This window comes from Streptopelia decaocto (assembly GCF_964273445.1).
Source record: "Streptopelia decaocto genome assembly, chromosome: 5".
Lineage (NCBI taxonomy): Eukaryota > Metazoa > Chordata > Aves > Columbiformes > Columbidae > Streptopelia > Streptopelia decaocto.
Window position 1 is genome coordinate 59079095 of NC_138659.1, and position 25015 is coordinate 59104109.

General features: G+C 40.9%; 1 protein-coding gene across 1 annotated transcript in view; it reads right to left on the minus strand.

Annotated features, from left to right (window-relative positions):
- The window catches only part of NT5C2 (5'-nucleotidase, cytosolic II), a 62432-nt gene that overhangs the window by 29612 nt on the left and 7805 nt on the right, over positions 1-25015 (minus strand). Inside the window, exons 2-3 of the mRNA XM_082054694.1 lie at positions 12022-12142; positions 925-998 (exon numbers count right to left, since the gene is read on the minus strand). Of these exons, the coding sequence (XP_081910820.1) occupies positions 925-998; positions 12022-12122 (175 nt within the window). The 5' untranslated portion in view covers positions 12123-12142. The remainder of the gene's footprint in view (positions 1-924; positions 999-12021; positions 12143-25015) is intronic.

Below are 25015 nucleotides of genomic sequence, written 5' to 3' on the forward strand. Positions count from 1 at the left end.
CCTGCCCTTTCCTTGGCCACAGACCCCAGCTCCTGTGACCCTCACACTTTCCCCAACCACGTTACTCATCTCTCATTCCTTCTCAGTACACAGTTACTAGGTGACCATAATTGACACACTGCATTAACCTGACAGGTGAACCCGACACTCCACCTCACATTTTCTCAGTTTGTATATATCCACAACAATTATATACTGAAATATCAAGGGTGATAGGAACTTTTTATCCACAACCTTAGAAGTGGTAATGAGAAAGAAGGCAGGATTTACATGACATCCTCAGTAACAGCCTGTATGATACTATAACCTAGGGAAGAGGAAGTGGGATTTTTATCTCTTCCTTCCTTAAAATATGTAACATCATGCAAGCCTGATAACGTAGAAAACAGTAACTTTAGTCTCTCCACCCAACAAAAGTCTCAGAGAACTTGCCTGTAGTGCATTTCAAAGATGGAGAAGTCATGCAAACATTTTTATGAAACTAAAAGGTCTTATGCAACCTCTCACAGCCCATGTGCCATAAAGAATGCGCAAAGCTTTCTGAATGAATTTGTGTAGCCCGCCATATGCCCTAAGCATAAAAGAAAACACATCGTTATTCAAAGCCCAATTTGCACTGGGGGCAACATCAAAATATAGTGGAATCTAAGGAAGCAATTAGACTTATTAAGCTTTGGTTTCCTTGACACCCATAATCACTTGAAACTGTACAACAGCAACACAGCTTGTGACCAAATACAGCTTGCAGATAACAAATGTAAGGGAAACATCCAAAATGAAAGTGCAATGAATAGTGAATGATTTATTTGCTAATAGAAGAAGCATCTGCTAACTGGAGTAGCTCAAGCAGAAACTGCTTTTTGCTCAACAATAGGCAATATTCCAAACTAAGCCAATGACAAAAAAAAAAAATAAGATACTCACCGGCAAGTGTGTAATCCATATCAAAACCAAAGCACTTTATCTTTTCCATGGCTAAACTTCTGTTTACAAAGACCCTGTAAAGAGAGTAGAAATAAAGCCATAGGTATGAGCATTTTCAAAATAATCACATTTTAGAACAAGGATATTCTGTGAGCTGTCAGGATGTCTGGCTCTCACAGGTCAAAATCAGAAAATATACCCGAAAGCGGAGGCTTGTTTCATTTTTTGCCATAAGTTCTCCTCAAGCAAAGCCATGACTTTGCAGGGTTATTCTAATTATTGGTACACTGTCTAAAGACATAACGCATGTATGCACACACATGGCTTTGCATGTGACCTGCAAAAATTCCTAAGAATAGAAGTGCAAAATCTCCTGAAGCAGAATTCAGAGCTTAAGTGAGAGGAGTCTGGAAGCAGAGGATGGGAAGCAATACAATTTGCTTGATTAAAACACATTATTACCAAGAAGTAACAAGGAAAGAAAAAGAAAATAACATTTCTGTGAATAAACTCACAGCATTTGAGCCTTCTTTGGAACTAGAACTAGAAATTCCATGCAAACCTAAACAGATCTATTTCCATATTTACACCAACAGTGTTAAAAACATGTAAAAGTGACTGAGATAAATTTTAGTCCACAACAATATGCTATTTCTACAGTGAAAATTTTTCTTTTTATTTATAAATTCCCTGCAACTCCTCAACAAAACTGCTATTTTTTAAATTCCACTTTTACTATAAAAGCTTATTGCAACGAGAATCTAAGCTGAATACTTCCATGCTCTTATTTGATTACAATGTTTTAATACACCATATTCAATTTAGTTCAAGTAAATAACATGGTAAAGAAGTAGGTCAGAGAACACAACAAAAGCCTTTCTTGCTCCCTGTTCCAACTACTACAGTAACTAAGCTGCTTATGTTTCCCCAGAACTTTAAACCTTATAGCAGATCTGTAATTCAACAGGACTTCTTTCCACTGTCTGTCTTATCTGAACTTTAAGGACTAGAATGAGAACTCAGCTGCAGGATGGAAGCTGAGCTTCTCGACACCGATCTCGGACAGAAATTCCACATACTGCTCGAGCTGTGATGCCAAGACAAAATTCTCCTGTATGAGAAAAGTCCCAGAGCCTTCACCTGTACTCTGATACGTGAAAATTCACCAAATATTTATTAAGTACATTGCCCTCAGCGGAGTAATTATCCTCTTAAAAACTGAAATCTGCAGCACTGCCGTGTAGGAGGAGCGACACAGGGACAGAGATAAAGCAATGGAGACGGCAAGTGCAAAACCAAGCACTCATACGTTCTGAAAAGCTGAAAGAAACCACCAGGAGATTTTCCTCTGCACACGCGTTCTGGGTAGGTGGCTGGCATGACCTGCCCCTTTAACTGCCTGTCTCGACCCGCCGCAGCTCGGATTTTAACAGCAAACTGCTCACATCAAACTATCACACTTCTCTGCAAGTCGCCTTACCTCATCTCTCCCCGATGTGCTCCCTGTTTAGTTCACAGCAGGCTGATTCATCTGCTTGTCTGAATCACATTACACAATTCCTTTAAAGCTTCCCTAGCACCGATGCAATTTTGCTTGGATCTGATTTGGCTTCAGAAGATCATTATGTCTGAACCGAGCCTTAAAGTACTGTATATCTTCTTGGACAGCGTTCTAGAAAACACATCTGTGGCTAATTTAACCAGTCACTGGATATCGTTGTTGTTCCACACAAATCCACTTGGAATACAGTTTCTCTGGCAATAGTATCCTTTCCCCCTAACCCTGCACACTCTCTCTGGGAGTCACAGTTTCCTGGCAAAGTGCCTGACTTTGACAATGGGGCTTGTCACCAAGGGGCCTCGGAGGTTAAAGATGACGCTCTTTTCTGATAGATTTATGTATTACCTAAACAAGACAAAGTGATGGGAAGAAAAAAAATGGAAACTAGTAAAGAACTGACTTTTGGAAATATGAGATGGGACCGTAAATCACTAAAATTCACTCCTGAAACAGCCAGCTTTTGAGTCGGTGGAGCAAATTACCCGAATCTGCAGTCTGAATCCGTGTTTGTTTGTCTTTTAACATCAAGACAGCTCTGATTCACAAGAGTCCAATGTGGAATGCTATTTGGTACTAAACAATCTCATACTCTTTATAATGAAGATGATTGTGGTCTTTTGCTGCTGGTGCCAGAAAACTTTATTTTTTAGCTAATTCTAGCATATGATTTCTGATATATTTGTGCAGTTTGTTTCTGAAAGTGGAGAGCTCTAAGAAGGAATAACATACCTCCAGGAGACATTAGGAACATTTTTTTGTCCCACCTGGGGAGACTGATTTTTTTTTTTTGCCTGTACACTTAGCTCCCGGATCATAGTTTTCTGTCCTTTTGGACAGGACAGGAACAAGAAAGGAAATTTAAAGATGCTCAGAAGAGCGTTTCAGAATTGCAACCATGGGAGCAGTTTCCCAAATCAGGACAAACACCAAGCACTAAGACAGAGCTGAATGCGCGTATAAATAGGGTAATACGACAGTGCCTGTGAACAGCAAAAACAAGGGAGCTGAGACCCAGGAGATCTCTTCCAGTCCAGTCTGCCTATGTTTAGATGATGACGACACCAAACTGACAGAAAACTATGCAAAAATCTCTAAGGCTCTGATATTTTTTCATTGCTTGCTTTCAGAGTATTTACAAACTGAACCCCCAGGCTGAAAAACAAACAAACAAACAAACAAAACCGACAAAAAAACAGCACATGTTGATACTGAAGATCTGGAAAAGTTTACCAAAGCCAATGAAACAAACAACATTTATTAGAATATTTTTGTTCCAAAATAAGTCTTACGACTAAAAGATGAAAATTACTACACCAGCCCCCTCTTGGTAACAGCTGGTGAAGATCTCTCTTTCTCCATCAACTTGTAAATATTGCCTATGACCTAGAAACCCTGTGTGGCAGGGTCTAATCATGCCCCAACAGTGCACCAGACCTGGGAGATTTCAAGGCATCCTACCGACTGATTTGACATAGTAATTTCTTCACCCACCAGTGCCGGAGTGAAGCAGAGCAAATATTTTAAAAAGCTAAAGAAGGCTATTACACAACATATTCAGGACAGGAAACAACAACATTTTAATCGATTTAAATTTGGATATGCTTTGGCAGATTAAATGGCAGACTAAACAGTGGCAAAAAAAAAAACCCTGGAACTAATTTCAGTTCTCTCATGAAAACCCAGCCAGATATTGGGTTATTTTGTAGGCACTCGGGGTCTCAACTTTAAATCCCGATAAAGGAAGACATCTCCCATGCACGGTGCCCCCCTAGACACAATAGGCTAAGTAGATACGTACAAATATTTACTCCCAGAAGGTGACCAGCTTAATTCAGGAGGCTTACTCAAAGTCGTAAATATCTGCAGTATCCTAGAAACTAAAGATTTGAGATTAAATCACCACAACCGTTTCTGAGAAGAGTCAGGTGCTTCTCAGAAGCTGCAGACTTAGCCCATTTCAAAGCTGTGCTTAGATCCCAATCAAAGGTACACTCAGCCTGATTTCAAGAACACCGATCAAATGTGCCTGTTGCTACACAAATGTAACGGCTCCACAGAAGGTATGTTACAGAGAAATGACAAGAGCTGTTTCAAATGACTATAAGGCAAACCAACAGTAAGATCCTAAGAACCTTAACCACCTGAGAGAAAAGATCCTCTGGTCTCCACAGGAAATGATGAGATGACAAGTTTTTTACAGCTCATCTACAAAAACAAAAGTCAAAGAAGCTTCCAGATTACAAACAGTGAAGATAAAGTCAGAATAGGAGCAAAACTAAACTCAATCTACATTTTTAGGCAGGAAGTTTTAATCTACAATATTTTTTCCACTTGCAAGAAACAGAAGAAATCACACTTTCCCTTCCCCTTATTCTGTTTTTTTTCCTTTCAGAAAATAATAGTTTTAATTAGGAGCACTGAAGTTAAAAATTAAACTGATCTAAAAATTTAACAGCACTGGGCAGTAAGACAAATCAAACTGCAGGCACAGTGTGAGAACACCCGCTCCATTCCTTGTGCTGAGCGTCAGAGGTGGGTATTGCCTAAACCGGGTATTGCCTAAACCGGGTATTGCCTAAACCAGGTATTGCCTAAACCCACCTGCCCAGCCTCACACCTGTCTGCAGCCAGAGCATCTCCTTACACAGGACATTGCCTTTCTCTTGCCTTCATCTTCCTTTCCTGATGAAAAAACAAGCTTAGCCTGGCACAGATCCATGCCTTTGGAAAAATGGACGTGAGGAGCTGTTTAAGGGAAATGATGAAGAACATTTCCTCCCTAATGAGTTTTTCCTCGAAGATTAAAACCTGCTGCTTGGCCACAGCAGAAGGCTCTCACTGATGACAGTATTTATTTTCTTTTTGAGCTCTACACATTGTGCTGGATAAGAGAAAAATGTGTTTTATTGCAAGGAAGAACAAACTGCTGCGCGTGCATAAAAGGAGTCACAGAACCCTGATATGCTCAACACTACAATTCACAGTCCTTTATATTTTTACAAGAGAACTGATCTCGGTTTTGCTGCCTTTCTTGTCAATTAATTCTAAGGCCAGAACATAAATCCTCACTCTTCTCGAGTAACACAGAAGAGGAGTGAATGCAGAGAGAGAGAAATGTTTTTATTTGTGCAAAATCTCAAAAGCTTTCTGTGCCATGAATGAACCTTGAACAGATAATATTCTTGTAATATGACGAACAAAATAAAAAAAACGCACAGAATTATACAACTAAGGAAGAGCTCAACACATGGCTCATGACACCTCAGAGTGAGACAATGAAAATGAACAACGTGAGGTGAGGTCTGCATCAGAGCACTTCCATAATACTTTTCCAAATATGTCTAGAAATATGTTGCAGCAAGAATCATTTTTAGTCAGGAGAGTATGTTTCACTGGAAATTTAATAAATACAAAGAAATCTGCAACAGTGCTGAGTGGAACAGCAAACACAGTGGGAGCTGGCTAAGCATGACCTACATACGTGTTTAAAAAGACCGGGGTGGACAGTTGGCCTTGAGCGAGTTACAAAACAGCGACTAACTAGCTAGAAAGCTCAGATTCCTGCTCCCTCAAAGTTTAGGCACTTTGCTTAATCTTCACTTTATGGACAACTTCCATGTTTTAATAAGCTAGAAGAGTTAAAAAGAAATAAGAGGGAACTAAACAGATTAGCTTTTAATAGCCTCTCATGTCCAACACAGCCTCTTTAAAAGGTTAATTATGAAAAAAAATCTTATGTATGCTACTCATATGACAAACAGATGTTCTCAGTATTACTAGCCAGTCCCCATGTGTTGTGTGGTTGGGGGAGATGTCTCACTACATGACATTATAGTTCTGGTTACAAGTGACTTCCACCAACAGCAGTGAACTTGAATGAATCCCTCACCAACTTCACTTGCCAGGCACAAATCATGTGAGTAACCTTAAGACACTAACATACATCAAAATGTCTTGTCTTTGGGTGTGGATGTTTTAGTATCTGTCTTAGAAGGAATGAGAAATAAACTGCTTTAAACTACTAAAACAAATGCAATTATTCTTTTGCCTCTTTAGGCAGGTAATGACCATTCCATATATTATTATTTATCATACCATTTTCATATTTTTCTTTTACAATGTTAGATTTTCAGAGTTTCATTTTATTTGTTCTTCAACCAAAGAGGAATATTCTGATGTCAGTATGTCTGTCATCGTATTTAGAGATAGTGCTTGGGCTCGCAAGGACTTCAGGCAGATGAAACGGTATCAGGGAAGACAGAAGGGCACAAAAATTTCCTGGCTGCTTCTAGTAACATTTCCAACATAGTGCCCCGCAGTTTCACAAGACTAACTGTCCTTGCGCAACTGTAGTGATAGAAAACTGGACAATCAGGTTCCGACTGGAACTTAAACGTCTGATGAGGCTTGTACCCAGAAACATGACTATGAGCACTTCCCTCTGAAATTCAGCAGTGATCAGATGGAAGGCGATAGGCTTGGCCATTTCTGTTTCCATTGTTTGGGTTTTCTTCCCAGGCAACAGCAAAGTTCCAAGAAGCTCACATATGGATTCCATCCCAAAATAACACCCGTCTGCTCTGTCAAACTATTAAAGCCAGGGATCATGGGACATTTTTAATGTAATTTCTTTATTATTAATTTGGCAAGTGTTCTGCTTTCTCATAAGCTTGCCCATTCTGCCGCCTTAACGCTCCCTCTCCCTCCTCTCTCCAATGTCCAAAGCACTAAAGCAAAATAAATACAGAGAGCCACACGCTGCCCTGGGCTGCACACATGCCACCGCGCGAGTCCACGGAGGCTGCACAAAGATGTATGAGGACAGACCACTGTCAGCAGTGCCTGCAGAGCCACCTCATTGAGGGCAACATCAAGATGCCACACATCGCCTATCCGAACGTGCCTGATTAAAAGAGCATTTTCAGACCAATAAAGGCATTTTTCTCATTTGCCACCTCGACAAACTGATCATTTTAAGAGAGAATTTTTATATAGCTACACAAATAGATAAAGTTTCAAGCCTCGTACCTTAGTTTATGTAACTTTTCCACCTGTTTGCAATCACTGATGATCCAGTATCAATAAAGTGAAGAAACAAGATTAGCAGTCAATAGCCCGGAGTTTATAAATTTAAACAAACTAAAATATATCTTTAACCCTAGAAATCAGACCAATCAATTGGTAGTCCTTCTGCTTTGTCATCATTAAAGTATATACCATTTTTTACCAGGATCTCAGCATATATTATCAGTTTAAATCACTTAACACATGTTACCACCATAAGATGCTTTAAAAGCCAACTGAAGTGCAAAACTATGAAGGAAATTATTTAATACTCTCTGATAAATCAGCAGGAGAATTAGGATTAGGAATCACAATGCCACATCCCCTGCACTAGCCAGTAAACAACAGTGCAAGAGAACAAAATTAAAACAACAGAAACCCCATGTTCAGGATGACAAGTCTCAAATGACTCTGGTGCCAAATGGTAAAAGCATCCCAAAGTCTGTATGTTTAACCAAAAGGCCATCTCAGCCTTACGGCCCTGTTAAGCAAAAAGCACCAAATAAAAGTAAACGCAAATACCTGTTTCCTGGATCTTGGTAACTGTCAGTAACAAGAGTGGATGGAACACCAACTTTTTCCATTATTTGCTTTAACTAGATGTGGTTGCTATTTAAACCCTAAAGAGCTATGTGAGATAATCCAGAGGGTGCCTAGAAGTGCTCACTCCAAGTTAAAAAATAGACACTAAGGCAATTTCGTGGCTCAGAGTCAACCTAGTTCTTGCCTAATTACTATCACATTAAATGACAGTACTCCTCCAGAACAAATAACCTAGTGATTATCCTCTACCCGGAAAAGTCAACAAGCAGCACATGAGGGAGGTGGCCTCGCAACCACTCACACTAAGGAAAAGCCACTAACAACTACACATCCATTTTATTTCCGAATTAAAATGTATGTTGCCAATAGCACAGTAATACAGTATCCTCTTACCAGTGACCTCTGCTAGAGAATGAATAACATCTAGCTTGTATATTAATTCATCTTCAGACCTCACCTCCAACAGGCTCCAACAATGTTGTTTAACAAGGTTTGTGGCTGATAGTAACACTAGCTAACCAAAAAGACTTAATTAAAGTCATCAGAAATACTCTGAGGCTAAAACCCCACCACTTCCCCTCCCCTATAGATTTTTCTGATTCTTGATGTTGCTCATACAGCCCTTGGGCTCTACAGCATATGTGTTCATATTCACAAGCTTTGCTTAATTCATCAATGACATCAATACTCTAATTTCCTAAGCAGCTATACTAACTGATTCAAACACCAAGCAAAACTTTTGGGACAAAAACAGCTACAAGAGGAAAACAGCTATAAATATTTGATTTTGAACATTCTTGCCTATGGCATTCAGACATGATTATCATATAGTTATCATAGTCTGAGTCAGTATACATTACACCAGTTAAACCAGTCTCAACTGGGAGTTCTGTCAACAATGTTACATGTTGAACATCCATCCATCAAGTATGATACAATAAGGGCAATACCCGAAAAAACACACTCCTGGTATGAACAACCAGAATAAAATATGACTATTAGAGTGGCATCTTCAGAGCTATTTTTTTATAAAGTTTTTTTAAAGTTTCGTTCCTACAAGAACACTTTTATTTTTAAGGTAAATTATTTTTCTCAGATTGGAAACTTTTCCCCTTATTTTATGCTGCTTCATCATTTACAATTCAAGTACATCAGATCAGGCCTAGTTCATGAGAACCAGAAAGTTAAATCAATTGTTCTAGGTATCTCCACTGATGTTTAAGTAAGTATGAAGTAAAAAAACAGTGAAACAAGTTTTTAAAATTTCACGCTTCAGAAAACTACTAGCAGCATTTAGAAAATCCCAACGAATTACTTTGAGCCCAACTGGGCTTTCGACACTGATATCAAAAGCCAGCCCCAGTTATGGTCACCTGTAAATGTGGCCCAGCTGCCCAGCTCCTCTAGCCTTCCTGACTGACCCATAAAATCACTGGGACCAGCTTTAAGGTTAAAAGAAAAAATAATTTTAAATTCAGTGGTCTTTTTTATTCTTTTTGTTTCTAAGTCACTTTAATGTTTTTAAGGGTTTTGTTCTTCAGATGCTAGAGTAACAAGAAAAAGAGACAGAAGAAAAAGAGACTGAAAGACAAATAAAAACAAAGAGAAAGAAAAAGAAAGGGAAAGAAAATAATATTGACAATGGATGCCTTATCTTTTATATCTTTTTCATAAAGCTGGCAGTCCTTTAACAACATCCAAGAGTCAGAGTATACTTGGACCTCACTGAAACAATTTACATCCTAGAACTGATGGCTGTGACCAGCACACATATTCTACATCTAAGCCATTATTAAAATACTAAAAATAAAATATAAACCAACAAGGGGAAATAACTTCAGTCCTATTCTATCATGTTAAGTCTGCACTTATCTTTAAAGTAAAATCACATCTGTTAACACTAAGATCACAAAAAATACCAAAAATAGAAATCTGACAACACTGCCTCTGGAATGAGGTTGTTTCAGATTCTTACAATACTGGATGATCAAAATAACTCCCATGAAACTGGTACACCAAAGCCATTAATAGCACAGATTTATACTACAGTCTTGGCATCAGGTTCTCTCATTCTCTCCCGTTCCCTCCCTCTCCCTCAATCCCTCCTTCTCTCTCTTTTTAAAAGAGGGTAGTAGTTTCAAAACTACTTCATGTATCTCCAATGTTGTGCTTTCCATGAAAATCTGAAGGGCTGGCAACTTTTCTGCTCAATATGTTTTGAATAACACATTCCTAGATTCTAAAAAGGAGTACTTAAACTATACCACAGACTAATTTTGGACTACCAGATCCCAGCTCCTAGTGGGAAACCCTCCTTTATACGAGTACACTCTCATCTTCCATAAGGAAATTCTTTCTGAAAGTAAAGATTTCTTACATGAGGGTAAACATGATGACTTGAATGTGTGAGCTCTTAAGGACAAGTACCGCTTCGTTTGGACCTTGTACAACACTTAGCAGACTGTCAGCACCTAACCATAACAAAAGCTGAGGAAATATTTAGAAATAAATAAAAAAATAAATAAATAGGTCTTATTCTGATTTCATTTCCATCAGTCTAAATCAGGAGTAACACAACTACAGTCACAGGTAAAATTATGACACAAAGGTAAACCTGTCAATGACTTCAACAAGGTAAAGATTTTTTTGCCAGGGAATGGTATAAATCCCTCTCTTTTTACATGCTATATATAGTTACATTCATTAGACATCTCCATATCTGACAAACCAGCTGACACAGACAGACTCAAATAATGCCACCACTTAAGACATGTGCCCCAACATATTCACTGAAAACTGGAAAGCTTCAGAAATGCATCACAGCATCCATTACTTAGCCTTACACATTGCAACTTGCACAAACCTGGCCTATCATATAATGCTAAGGCGTTTTTTTCTAATTATACTCCATTTGGAGAATCAAAAGATACTAACACTTCCAAAACACTTTCTCAGAAATACCACTGTATATGAATCACAAATGCAACATGGCATTTAAGCATGAGGTTGGGAAATTTGACTCTGTTTCTATATCAGACATACATCTCCTCAACTCCTGCTGAATATATTCTGATCATCATACCACATGACTTCTCAAACTGAACAAGCTAAACTTTGAAGATATACCTCCCACAAACAGAATACTGACAACTACTAGATGCTGTTGTTTTTAACTCTGTAACAATCCAGACATCTGATAAAGATACAGACTGCATCCATCTTCTATGCTCTATGCCCGGAACCTTGGGAGCTGTGGACTAAATTCTGTGCTCAACCAAATCAATGTGATCTTGTGAAAACAATCTAGTGTCTGTACTTTGATTCCCAAACTATAAAACGAGAGTGATACCATTTATTTTATTCCATATACTATCTTGTTTACATAGACTGCAACTGTTTTACAGCAAAGATGGTTTTAGGCACACCTACCATAGAAAATGAAGTTGAGATCTTGACTAGTGCTTCTACATGCTCCTGTGGCACACACGATTAACCATACTAGAAACAATTCTCAAACGCTTAATTTCTGATCTAATTTTATTTCCTCCTTATTATATTTGTGCATTCCAGTGTCTAATGCTCTGCCAGTTTGAACTGCAGTAATTACTATAACATCTCTGCTACTGCGTATTTCTTGACCTGAAAGCCTGTATCCCAAAATCTAACTTTGATTAATCTTTCAACTGCATTAAGAAATTGTACCCTCACGCACTCTAGTACATGTATCTCAGCTCTACTGATAGTAAATTCCTCCAGGCCAATACTGTGCTACGTTCTAAGTTCTCTTCCACTAAACTAACACTTCTGCAAGGAAGGTGTGAACAACCTTTCTGTTTAACCAACAAGCAAAAAACAAGACATCCATTTTATGCTTAGTTTATGTCCCTCTGTCTCAGCACTTCAGTTTTGGGGTTAAATGAACAACTTACCGGTGATAGGCTTCCCTGCGGTACTTTTTCAGAGCATGCCCATCCATGTTTGCGGGGAGATCTGCTGCATTTTGGAGTCGGTCGCTCCATGAGGTTGTCATCTTCAAATGCTTATTTATTTCTGAAAGAGGCAGAAGAGAAAAACTTATTTAAGTTCACAGCTTTTTTTTACCAGAAAGTTGTCTGTTTCCTGGTATGAGGAAATGCAATGTCATGCAGGAAGTCTTGCAAAGTAGCCGTGGAATGATTTGAGTTTGCAGGTCAAGAAAGATGCTTTCCTCTGAGATGTTTAATGAGACAGGGTGTTAGAACAGTAGAGCTAGGAAGGCTTTGCCACATAGCACGTAGTGCTTTTCCACTGCAAAGTCATTCCTATCCATGTGGTGAAACACGTTTAGAAACAGAGACTTGTTTTCACTGCTGAAAAGGAGTATTTTTTGACACTAGAGTTACTAGTATGCATTAGCTATAGCTGATGGAAAACCTACCCCTTACACATGAAATAATTTAAGCAGGGTAAACCCTACAAACCCCAGCAGGACTGATCTTGCTACTTTTACCACAAGGTAAAAATATAGAGCCTTGTCTCTGGTCATTTGATCTCTAAGCAAAGACAAAGCTTCAAACTGATGCTAAATTAGCAGAAACAATTGGAAGGAAAGTAGAAAGACGATCTTTTGTCCTCTGCAGTTCAGCCACATTCAGACAGAGCACAAACACACTGCAAATCTGTAACACTAGCAAGGCACACATTCACCAGCAGGTCTTCACAAACACCTGCACCCCTTCCCAAGTTCTGGTTGTCAAAACCAAACCACTGGACAGTCCTTCTCATCGAGAAGGCCCTGCAGTGAGGAAACAGGGGTCCCTTTCCCAACTGTTACTAGCACACTGGGGCAATCCTGCTCGCCCCCTCCTCTGGCCAGATGTGTGTCCTGCTGTGTCCCTGGCACCAGGTGGGTTGGTGAAGGAGACCCATGGTGAGTCAGTTCAGCTCACCAGTTCAAGTCCTCATTCATCAACAACAACCAAACAAAAACAAACAAAAACTGGGTAGTCCACCACTAGTCAGCAGGCTGAACCCAGCTCAACCTGCCACAACGCTATCTTTAGTGTCGGTGTAAAGAATGGGGTGGGAGACGCATCCCACAGTTATACCAAGTTAGGTACAACGTGAAACCACATTCTTGTGTAACCCACACAACTGCTGGACCGCAGGACTTGGCTTGTTTGCCCTTCCTTAAAGGAAACAAAACCACCCACAAGCTACAAGGGTAATGATAGAGAAACCATTTCTAGATGCTTTTAAAATATGACTGCACTCATTTTACAGAATGGAAACTAGATTATTTCCCCAAAGTAGAGAGTGTGTCCAAACCAGAGCGTTGGAAGTCATGGCACTTTTGGCGGTCACAAACATGCTTACTCTCCTAGAGGAAATCTGTGTAATTTTTTAGTTTTAAATTTGATTAAAGAGCAACAGTTGCAATTGTAACGGCATTTGTTAGTCTATTTACCTTCTATCTGCTGGTCATAAAAATCAAACAGAGGGCAAACAGCTTGTCTGTAAAAAATACGTTCCTCCCTCCCTCAGCATTCTCTGTGTGCCTCCCAGTTACTATAACTAAGGTTTACAAACGTATCTTCTGCCATATCCTAAAGGTCACCAAATTTAGGCCCTGGCAGGCTGCCCAAGGGACCACATGCCAGAGCCGAGAGCTCTCCCCCCCAAATTCCCTGCAACACACCCAGGAGAGGAGGTCACCGCAGCAAGAGGGCAACGGGCCATCCCAGCCAGCCGCAACTTCCACAACCGGGCATGCAGGGAGAAGCAGCTTCTAAAATAGCCCAGGCCCCGGCCACCAAGGGCTTACAAGTAATTTCCAGCTATTTAAACCGCGCACAAAGGCAGATGGAAGGCAGCACGGGGCACAGAACTAAACAGCCTGCAAGCATCAACCACTTCAAAGGCAGGACACTGCCTCCAGCAATGCCTCTTAGGGCAGCAATGGCAGCCACAGCCCGTGGGCGAGGAGAAGTGCCCATGCAAGAGCGACAGACTCCAGGTCAGCAGCTGAGACGTGCAGCACTGTGAGGGAGCCGGTACAACCCCAAGACTGCAAAATATAGAAAGAGCTTGTGTCCGCAGAGGGTGGAAAAGCGCCTGCTCCACAGACATTTCAAGATGGTGCAGATCACCACCATCTTGGTCTTACCCAGAGCTATTTTAAAGCTACTAGCCTAGAGCTACAGGTGCAGATCCAGAAGATGTAAACATTTATGGCCTCTAAAAGGCATGTTAAATAGGTCTGAAAAACTGTTGCATGGCTGATCTTTTGACTCTTAGGCAGCTCTGGGTCTAGGTCTTCCAGCTGAAACAAGTCCAAATCCAAGCTTCCAGCCACTGAGAAGGGCTACACTGTTCTGCTCACCCAGCCAGACATAGCAAGATTCAAAGATTTACATCCACAGCCACAACCAGAAACTTTCCGTTCTGCCAGCCCCTTCTTCCCACTTCATCTGCTTCCCATCACCATCACACCACATCAGAGATGCTGATGCAGGTACTAGGACAGGACAGTTCCCAATGGCCATCCAAGCCAGACATCTAATAGTTCACCAATAGCATCCTACAAAATACCCTAAAATCCAGATGGCAGAAGAACTGTAGCAGGCTACCTTTAACAACAACCTTTCTAAAATTTGTAGTTTGAGCTATGTGATGAAACCCTCCCCTACAGTAGGAGAAACCAGACAGCATCATTTTGTGTGTGCTGGGATTCAAAAAGCTGAGACCTGAGGCAACCACAAAAATCTGAGTTTCCATAATTAAGCAAGAAAGGCCTGAATTATTTTAACAATTCAGCAGTGTTTTGCTGTAGCTGTGACGAACAGAGTTCATAGGCAGGACAAGGTTTGTAGACAGAGGCAATATCTTTTATTAGACCAACTGGTATGGCTGGAAAAAATAGACAAGCTCTTGGGCACTGAAGTTGTCTAGGTTTTCAAACTCTACCCATTGCTCTAATAAAAGATATTACCTCTACCTTCAGGCTTTACCCTGATTTATTTATTAAAATCTTTCTTTTAATGTCCAGAGAGCATAAAATAAAAAAATGTTATGCGGACGTTTTGTATTACATGAACTCAAAGGCACTCTTACAGCTTAGCAGGCTCCACTGGCACTGTCACAACAGCTCACTGCTTTGAAATGAAACACTAAAAACTGACAAAAGATATTGTAATGGATGTTCCCTACCCAAAAATCTTACTCACACAAAAAGTCTCATGAACTTTAATTAAAGTGTTCTGATGCTTCTAAGGTGTAAAAATCAGCCTACCTGCATGGGTAAGAGACATGGGACCTGATCCCTGAATACAAATTCCCTTTCCCAAATAGAGAGAGAAACATAAGAAGGGCTGATTCTCTCCATACACTTGTAAGCCACTGGAATAAACATCTAAGACGTCAGGCAGCCAGCCAGGCAAGATTCTCAACTCTGAAATACGATACATCTTTCTTTAGTTACAAACCTATTTTTGAAATCAATAATCTGTAAATAGCTTCACATAAAAATAGAAATCTTTACATAGATAAAGCATGTCAGAACACCTCCCCATAATTTACTGCAAACATGCTCCTCACCAGTCTTAATTAAGCATCTGATAGCACTTATGATACAGGGTTTATTTTGAAAAAGTATTTAAAATCTCAGCTTCAAAGCTGTGTTACAGAGCTACTATCCAGGACACATACTTGGGTCCAATTGTCAGATTTTGGCTGATTTCAAGTATTATCCATAGTGTATTTTTTTCATACATATAAAATAACATGTCCAAAAGCATCCCCTTCAAGTTTTACTATTATTTTTCTTATCTATTTCAGTCAACAGTTAGAAATGTCTGCACCTGATAATACTCGATGTGTTCAGCTTAGACGGACTGCTTGTATTTTTTTTCTCAGTTTGTTTTAACACTCCGATGATGCAATGCCAAATCAGAGGCACACGCAATACAACATAGAGATGAACAAAATAGCAGTGCCAACTCCACTTTTTCCTGGATATTCTCTGGGAGCTTATATAGCAGAAAACAAAAGCATCACTAACCAATCCCAAGGTTGTAGCGTACTCACACTGATTTGCCATGCACTACATCCGCCTCTTCTCACATGTTTTGCTTCAAGAATCATTAATACCTTGTCAGTACGACCCACACATGTACGTGCACAGAGGAAAGCGAATAGAGAGAAAAATCATCACAGCTAACGTTAGCTCCTTAAAAGCTTTGCATCTAGCTGGGGGCTGTGGGTGTACAGACAAATCTTGTGGTACCCTTGCCAAACCCAGAGCAGTTCCTGGCTCCCCATGTCAATGCTGCTCCATCGCAAGGGACTTTGTGAGGTCTCAGCATGAAAGCAATGAACCATGTTAAATCCTGAGAAAGGGAAAAAGCAAAGGGAGGAGGACCGAGCTTGGCTTGTTCAAGACTCATATCAAATTCCTGGTCCAGGTCATGGCCCGGCCTCACAAACAGAGCAGGGGGGGGGAAAAAGCAGTTTTTTCTGCAGCTGAGGGGACTGACCATGTGAGGGTGGTTAAGAAAAGTGAGTGACTCACTTCCCAGGAGCGTCCCTCTCCCTCCACCGAGGGCAGAAGCAGATTGCACCTAGTTCAGGCTAGACACTTGGGACAGCTGGCATCAGAGGAGGTGAAACCCACTCTGCTAGCATCAAATCCTCTGACCCTCTGAAGTATTTGACATCCTGGGATGGACTGCAGAAAGTGTCCAGGACTGTGTCATCCCCCTCAATAGCATCTCCTACTGCCACTGTGCGATCAGGGGCCAGGCAGGCCTTTGGCCTCACCCAGCACAGCAGCTCTCACGCCTGTGATGCCAAAGCGCTTTACAAACTCTCATTCACATAATACATCTAGGGGCAGTAAAAGGTGCTGTCCCTGTTTTGTCAGCTAAGGATTGCGAGGCACAGAGAAGGTAATAACACAGAGCAAGCGGGAATCAAATGCAGAAGGCCTAATACCTCAGTCCCTGTACTAAAAAGCAGTCTGAGTTCCTACCAGTCAGGACGAATCAGAGAGATATGCTGCATCTTCCTTGTGCACTACACTTGAACATGAATTCTAATTTCAATAATTAGCATCAACTGGCAGACACTGAGAGGTAGCTAAAAAGTATATAAAATATAATTTCATGCTTAACACTGCCAGCTCCATAAATATACGCATGCCTTGATATATGTGCCCTGTTTGAAACTGCCTGGTAGGAATGCTTACACTGATATACCCTTAGCAAGCTCTAAACTCTACACATTCCTAAACATTCCTGACTTCTGTGCCTTGCAGAGGTCAAACCCTGCATTCACCTCTGGCCTTCCATGTTGCACCCGCATTTTGTGGCCTACTTAATTGTTTGTCATGCAACCACTTCAGTCTCCTCTTCAAAACAACCGTTTCAGTCTCCTTTTCAAAACTATTTCAGTCTCTTCTTCAACACAGCCATTTCAGTCTCCTCTCCCACTAAGCAGAGTCCGAGAGGGAAGAGCCCTCAAAATACTCCACGACCCCAAACTCTGTGTGTATCACAAACTCACCAAAGGGATGTAGCAGACAAGAGACATCTCAGGGCTGCTGGAAGGCAAGGTGACATAGAATTTCTAGAACTAAAAACGCCAACTAGTGAGAAAAAAAGCCTGGTGAGTGGTATTTCCGAAACCCAGGAGAACTATTCATGTGAGGTAAACACCAAAATCTCTGCTCACGCTCTGCTTGGGAAGAACAATGCAAAGAAAATGGGTGGAGGACTCCCCAGTCCACATTCTAATGTTCTTGATAACTCAGAACTGCAAGTCCTAGATGTACAGAAGTCAGCATGATCACAGAATCCAGAAGTACTACCAAAATACACTGGAAAACGGGAGCAGCTACTCCTTGAGCTCCTACCAGTGCAATGTGAAAAAAAAAAAAAAGTCTTGCGATAAACCAACTTGCAAAATTTGGTGGAACTCTCACTTTTGCAGAGCTAAGGACAATATAAAAGAGATTTTCAAAGTAAGGTAGGAACAAGAGAAACCCTAGCAAGGGAGCAGAGGCATTACCGAACAGAGATGATGAACAATGCAGAACAATGCAGAAGGGGTAGAATTCTTCAGGAATTAGTTCTAGTTTGCATCGGAAAAAAAAAAAAAAAAGGATGATAGTGTGTTAATCCCTGGATGATAAAGAAGTACATCCTGTTCAATTTGCTACCCAAGAGAATGTTACAGAATACACATCAGAGATGAACATGTTTAACCAGACAGTCTGACAAAGTCTTCCCAGGAATCCTAAAATATTTAGCTGCATACCTTTCAGGCAACATCAGCTTTAACTGATGGCAAACCTAGGAAACATACTGAAAATGACAACATTGGATTTGATTAATGAAGAATTAGAAGACAAAAATATAAAGTCTTGGTCAAGGTATCAGTTACACTAGGTATCTAGATCACGTCTACAAATTCTTGAAGACTGAGCAGTACCTGTACTCACGCATGACAAAAGCCGCTAAGGAGTTGGCTTCTGACTCGCCCCAAGCTGCAGGGATTGCATGGATGCCGCACAACACCCCGATCTTATTCTGAATTGCAGCCTTACACGCGCGTTCTGTTAGTTTGCATAGTTCCTTCCCTCTCCCCCACAATCATGGGATGACAGTTCAAACCACTCTGTTTTACTGCCAACACTTCTGCTTAATAGCCAACAGCAAATTGTTTCCAAAAGGTGTTTTCAATTAGTGACGCTTTTGGAAAATTAGTATGTCCATGACTTGAAATCTCTGGTGACACTGAAAAGCCCACAAATATAAGCAGTGAAGCTTGTAAATGATTTAAACCAGAAAATTGACTTCTTTTTTTTTTTTTCTCCTTGTGCCTAAAGTTAAGTTCTTCACTTCAAGAACTTCCACTTCTGGGTGGCCACCTCTCTGGACAGCATGGCTTCAGGTTCATGACAGCAGGAAGGACAAAGTATGTTCTTCCTGTTAGAATACTAAATTACTTCCTAGATACAATTCAAAGCATGCTCTCAGCTCATGATAATTAATAGCTGAGGTTGGTTTTAAGCAGGATAATTCTATAAGCCCATTACAACATATTAAAGAGGTAGAGATCTGCTGTTAAGAACCTGTTAGGGTCAACCACAGACACACACACTGAGCTCACAGCAGCTCCCACTTGGCAGTATAGAAAGACCCACTGGATTATTATACATTAGACTGATAAGACTCTCCTTGCTCCATAGATTGTACAAACCCTCCCGCCTCCAAGTTTTGCCACCTCCAACACTGGCTTTGAGTCCGCCCGTAGAACAGAGGTAGCTCTTTCTTTTGGGCATCACCGCAGTGCTGACATCAAGAAAGCAGCTTCTTTTTCCAAGAGCATGCTTTTAGTGAAATTGGTAAAGGATTTCCAGTCATACATTTATTTGCCTATGGTCTGACTGACAGATGGGTTATTTCTAGATGGGTACAGTACAAGAAGGGAGAATGCTACTCATGTGGCTTATTATAGGATTAGATTTAATTTCAGGCTGAATTTTACCTCTGTCATAAAGCCAGATGCTAAAGCAATGGCCAGATAACAGATAAGTGGTAAAATATATTTAACAAAACCCTGTTTTGTTTGTTTGTTTTTTAATCACAGTATTTCTGCTGATAACCATACCCCCCGAGTGGCCTCATAGTGCCTAGAGCTCCAGTAATAATCCAGGACCCAAACGCATTAGACACACTAAAAACCAGAAGAGGTAAATTGGGAGCTCCTTTTGGTTACCATCCATTTTTATCCAAGGACTTCTAGTCATTCAGGAACTCCAAGAAGCACTAGTTATTGAAAATATTTTAAGCATTATTTAATTATAATCAATTTTATGGATAGTTGAAAAGTAATTTGGAAAACTACAAAATCCACAGTGCAACTCTGTGAGGAGCAAACCTCAAATGTGACGCTCTCTGAGTGCCATGGGACCATCCATTCTTCTCATTTATCTGTAATTGAGTTTACTGCCTTGAAATGGGAACCACAAATTCTCCAATGAGCCAATTAGCATAGTTTCTAGTTTCCATATAGCTTGTGTTTCTCGACATCTCCTGCTGAATTACCATTTTAGTTAAGTAATTTCCAAAATGCTGCTTCTTATACAAACAGTTTGTTAGAAGTAATGTTAGTTCTCCATTTCTCTAAAGTCTAGTGTGCCTCGTATTGTCCCATCAGTAGAAAAAAAGAAGGCAGATCATACTTAAGGAATGTGAGACTTGATCCAGAAGAGCAAGAGCTATGCCACAGAGAAGAATCAGCAAATATGAGCTCTCAAAGAAATGCTGCGACTGCAGGACAAATATGATCCTTGGATGTACAAGACCACCAAGCAGGACTCCATGTGCGTATATGTCACTGTTACAAACAGTGCTGGAAAGCTGTCTTCAGCCAGCTCAACCAATTCAAGAACAACACTGATTATATTGAGGAAGGAATAAAGCTGTGACAGAGAATAATGCTGGAGCAGAAGATGGGCTAATTTACAGAGAGTGGTTCCGCAGGTGATTTGAAAATAGCCTAGAAGCATGTACACACAGGAAAGTGGTGAGACTGTGGAGGGCTCTTTAGCCTAGCAATGACAGAACAAGAGCCTATAACTGGAAATTAGATAAATCCACACAAAAAATATTAACAGAGAGGACAGCTAATTATGAAAAAACAAATTTCTGAAGTAGTTTTTCCATCACCAGAGGGAAAATGAAGCGTGGTAGGGGGGGAGTGGGTGGGTAGGGGTGATTTTTAAATCAGCTTTTTTCACGAAGTCAAGAATTAATGAAGAAAAATCAAACAGTCTGAGCACACAACTGGTCGGTCAAACACAGTATCATGCCTCAGGTGACTCTTCCTCACCTTATAAATCAATGTATCAGTGAATAAGAGGCAAAGGCACAAGCAGTATGGGAGAGAAACCTCCAGAGACAGGTTTCACCTGGAGAGAAGGCAAATGTATCAAACTGTTCTGAGCGAACACCAGCATGAACCGTGCACCCCAAGGGCTCGGGGAAACTCATTTCCTTGGGAAAAGGGCTCCAGCAGCCTGCAGCAACCTCTGCTTGGGGGTTCCCAAACTGCCGCCCAACTGAGTGCCTGCCAATCGCAAGCACAGACCTGGCTAAGAAGATTGTTGTTCTCAATGCTTTTTGTTTCCAGCTGTTAAATTCCAGTAAGAAACCCATAAGAAAATGCAAATATTTTACTTACACTGTTTTTCCTGTAAGCAGTTGCTCTGGTTGCACAAGGTCCTGAAAGACTGAAAACTACAGATGAATTTGATCCCTCTGCTCTGATCCAGTCCACCCAAAAGAAAATATTTAAGAGTTCCAATGTGTTTGATTTAGCTGAAAACTGGAAGGTAAGCTTTTATGCAAGTGCCTACCACAACAGCAATTCAATGTTTGACTGATATCTGCAAATATTAGTATCATTGCTAAAAGGATAAAGCATGACAGCATGCTAGCTGAGCTACAGGTGAATATAAACAACACGAAAGTAGAAACGTCAGCATGGAAGTGAACATACTGAGTTCTGCAAATCAGAAAGTCAAGATTAACTTTTCTATTCCAGCTCTGTTGTTTTATATCAGAACAACCCGAGGCACCTTCAGCAACAAATAAACTTGCCTGCATGAATAGACAAGTATAACCTCTGGTACTCAGCAGTCAGAGCTTTGCTCCCCCCTTCTCAAAGGAGACTGCTGGTTTCTTCTGTCTCTTTCAGCTTGTCATCCCTAAGTAACACTCTTGGTGTTCAAACATGTGCAAGGACCCGTTACCAACTCAGAGTAGCTGAACACCTCTGTGTGAGTTACAGTTCCCAAACAGAGAGAACAAGATGAGACGTGCCATCCCCGGAGAGAGAACTGGAAAGCCATCCTTCACATACAGACTTCAAACCAAGGAACAACTGCCACTCTAACCTGCTATTAAGGATTATACAACAGCAGCTCTTTTGGCAGCAGATCACGGTGTTTCAAAACAATGACGCTTTTCATCAGATTCCACTGTGTTTCAGGAAGCAAATACAGACTTAGCGGGTCTTTCCAGAAGTGCACTAGCAACCGACAAAGTATTTGAGATGCCCAACTCCGATCAGCAGCACAGTCATTCTGAAAGCATGCAACTGGGTCAGCTTGGATAACACTAACAGCCAAAAGTCCTCTTTATCTTCTTAACACTGAAGGTGAGAGAGGACATTTTTATTGGCTTTCCTGACTGACTATACTTACTGGTAAAAAACTCTCTTGTCCCTGAAGATCATGTCCATGCTTCATTAATATTTTATAAAAAAGCAAAGATACTGAAAGCTTATTCTGGCTTTTTTCTAATTTTTGAAAGTCAAAGGAAAAATAACGATTTTTTAGAGACACTTGATCCCTTTTCCAAACTGGATAGGCCCTCTCTTATGTGTTTATGGGCTACAAAAACAGATGTGACAGCAGAATCAGCATCTGAACCATCTCCGCAGGCTGGAAACATGAGCTCACATCTCCCCCAGCCTTGGCGGAAAGAGGTCCCTGCTCAGCCCAGGTGTGGACAGCCAGCTGGCGAGTCAGCACGAGTCCCAGCGCTCTGGACACAACACTTGCCAAGGGACGTGCTGCTGAGTAAAGAAGCCGGCATACTTGAACTGGGGAACACTGGCTCCTCCTTCATTAAAAAAGTTACTGAAAATAAACACTGAGATCAACAGCTGAAGACGATCCGGTAATTAGGAGAGCTGCTCTGTCAAAACCAGTCAGAACTCTTTTTGTCTTGCTAAGAGTTTTCTTTTTCAGTGCTCTTCTCTTCTCTTCCCACTTTCTTTAAGAAAAAGCCTATCAAATGCTCATATACTAACCTGGTCTCTCTTCCTTTTGAGATCTTACCCACCAACAACAGGCAGATAATCAACAAAAAAACCAAACATCTTTCCAAAAGAAGGATGAGCTGAGGACTGTGGAATTAAACCAGACCCAGGAGACAAAGCTTTAACACCCAGCAAGGCCACACACCTCATACACAAAACTTCACCAGTTTTCAACTTGCTGTTTGTCCACAAAACACAAACAAGACAATCTAATGATACTGCTTGGTTATAAAGGGCACTGTGACGATAAATACATAAATATTTTAGCAAAGAGGATCTTGATTCTCATTTACCCTAACATAGAGGGCTCCAGAGGCATACTAGTCTACTACAGATATCATGGGATTCCTACTTTTGCCCTTAATAATGCTTACCTGTCTCTCCTCAGAGACACATTCCCTGAGGCTGATCTAGCATTTCAAGCGAGAACAGCAAGAGTCTTCTGCATCTAGGCTCAGCTCATTGAAATCACTGTTGGGCTGGCTCTAACACCCTCCTGAAATGCTCACAAAGGCCAGAAGTACAACTCCTTCCTTCTCTATGTTCCTCCTAGTTCAGTAACCACAGGTACCCCTCAGGTGACCACACAGAAATCCTCTTTCTCCCCAAACCAGAGGCTGGAGTACACTCATCATGGAGACCAGAAAAGCACATACTCAAAACCTTTCCTGCACTCTGTACTTAGCAAGCAGCCCCACATGGCAGCTCCTTGTCGATGAGAAGCAAGCTACATAGACCTACCAATCGAGTAATGATAAAGATGAACAAAACAGGGAACATGAAGTCTGTAGGTGTTTTGAAGTGCTCTTATGGTGTGAAGTTCCTCTCTGCATACAGAGCACAATTCATTCCTTTTCTGACCTGTTTTTTAATCAGAGGCAAACATAGTAATTATGGTCTGACTGATCACAAATGACATTACAAGTCTGTCCTCAGGGCACAACAGTGTCCCCACCTAGGTATTATCAGCCCCCAAATCTCATTTAATCTTGACAGATGTGTAGTACCTAGGCACCACTGCAGGAAACTCTACAAGCAAATTAATTTTACAAATACTTTCTCTGCAGTATTTCCATGCACTTCCAAAAGACTGGTGATTCACACAGCATTTCTTAGGCAACCTACATAACTTAATTAATCAGTAAAATAACTGAACATCTATGATAACTCTGAGCTTTTGTTAAGTCTCTGGCTTCTCTTTGATAACGCAACTGTCTCAGCTTTATCAAGCAATACCAAAGGCCTATATTATACTGTTTTCTAACTGTTGCAACTTCTTCAGAAACTTTTTACTATCCCATCCAAGCAAAACACAAACCACCAAGTTCATTTGAGGAAAACAAAGTCATCTTTCCATGGTCTCTTCACCTCACTGTTTTTGAAGACATTAAATCAACCCTTCTGACATAGAAGACTGTTCCCTGGCAGAGCTGAGGAGGACACACATAGTGCTCTCTCTGTACTTGTCTCAGCATAGACGGTGCTCTGAAGGAACACGGACAAGGTGACAGACCTACTCCATCAGCTGTGACCTGGAAGAAAGCTGCCAGCCTGAAGGGTGAGAGAACATGAACAAACAACTAAGAAAGCATCATAAGCAGGTCCCTGTTATCCCAAAACCAGAGCCGAGAGCTCCCGACACTGAACCTTCCCTCTGGCTGGGACTTTTCGGGGAACCTCAAGCATCTCATCGGTGTAGACTTGAAGACTCATTCAACAGTGCGGTCTTGTGCTCCTGCTGTGGATGAGGAAACAGCTTGAATCCCCTGGGTTCTGAGACGCCTTTAAAAATGTTTGTCCCAAGCAGAGTAGTACAACAACCCTGATTCACCAAGAAGGACTTCTTTTTCAGCATGTTACCTGACCTGCTGTAGCCTCTAAAAAAAAAGCTGACCATGTGCCCAGCCAGCACAAAGCCTCCTGTGCAGCCACAGAAATGACTCCTTCTAATTGCTTTCAAAACAGCAACTGGAAAAAACCCCAGCCCGGCTCTGAGTGTCACAACACAGGGAAGACAGCTGTCTACATGTCCTAACCTTTCCAATATTCGTTTCT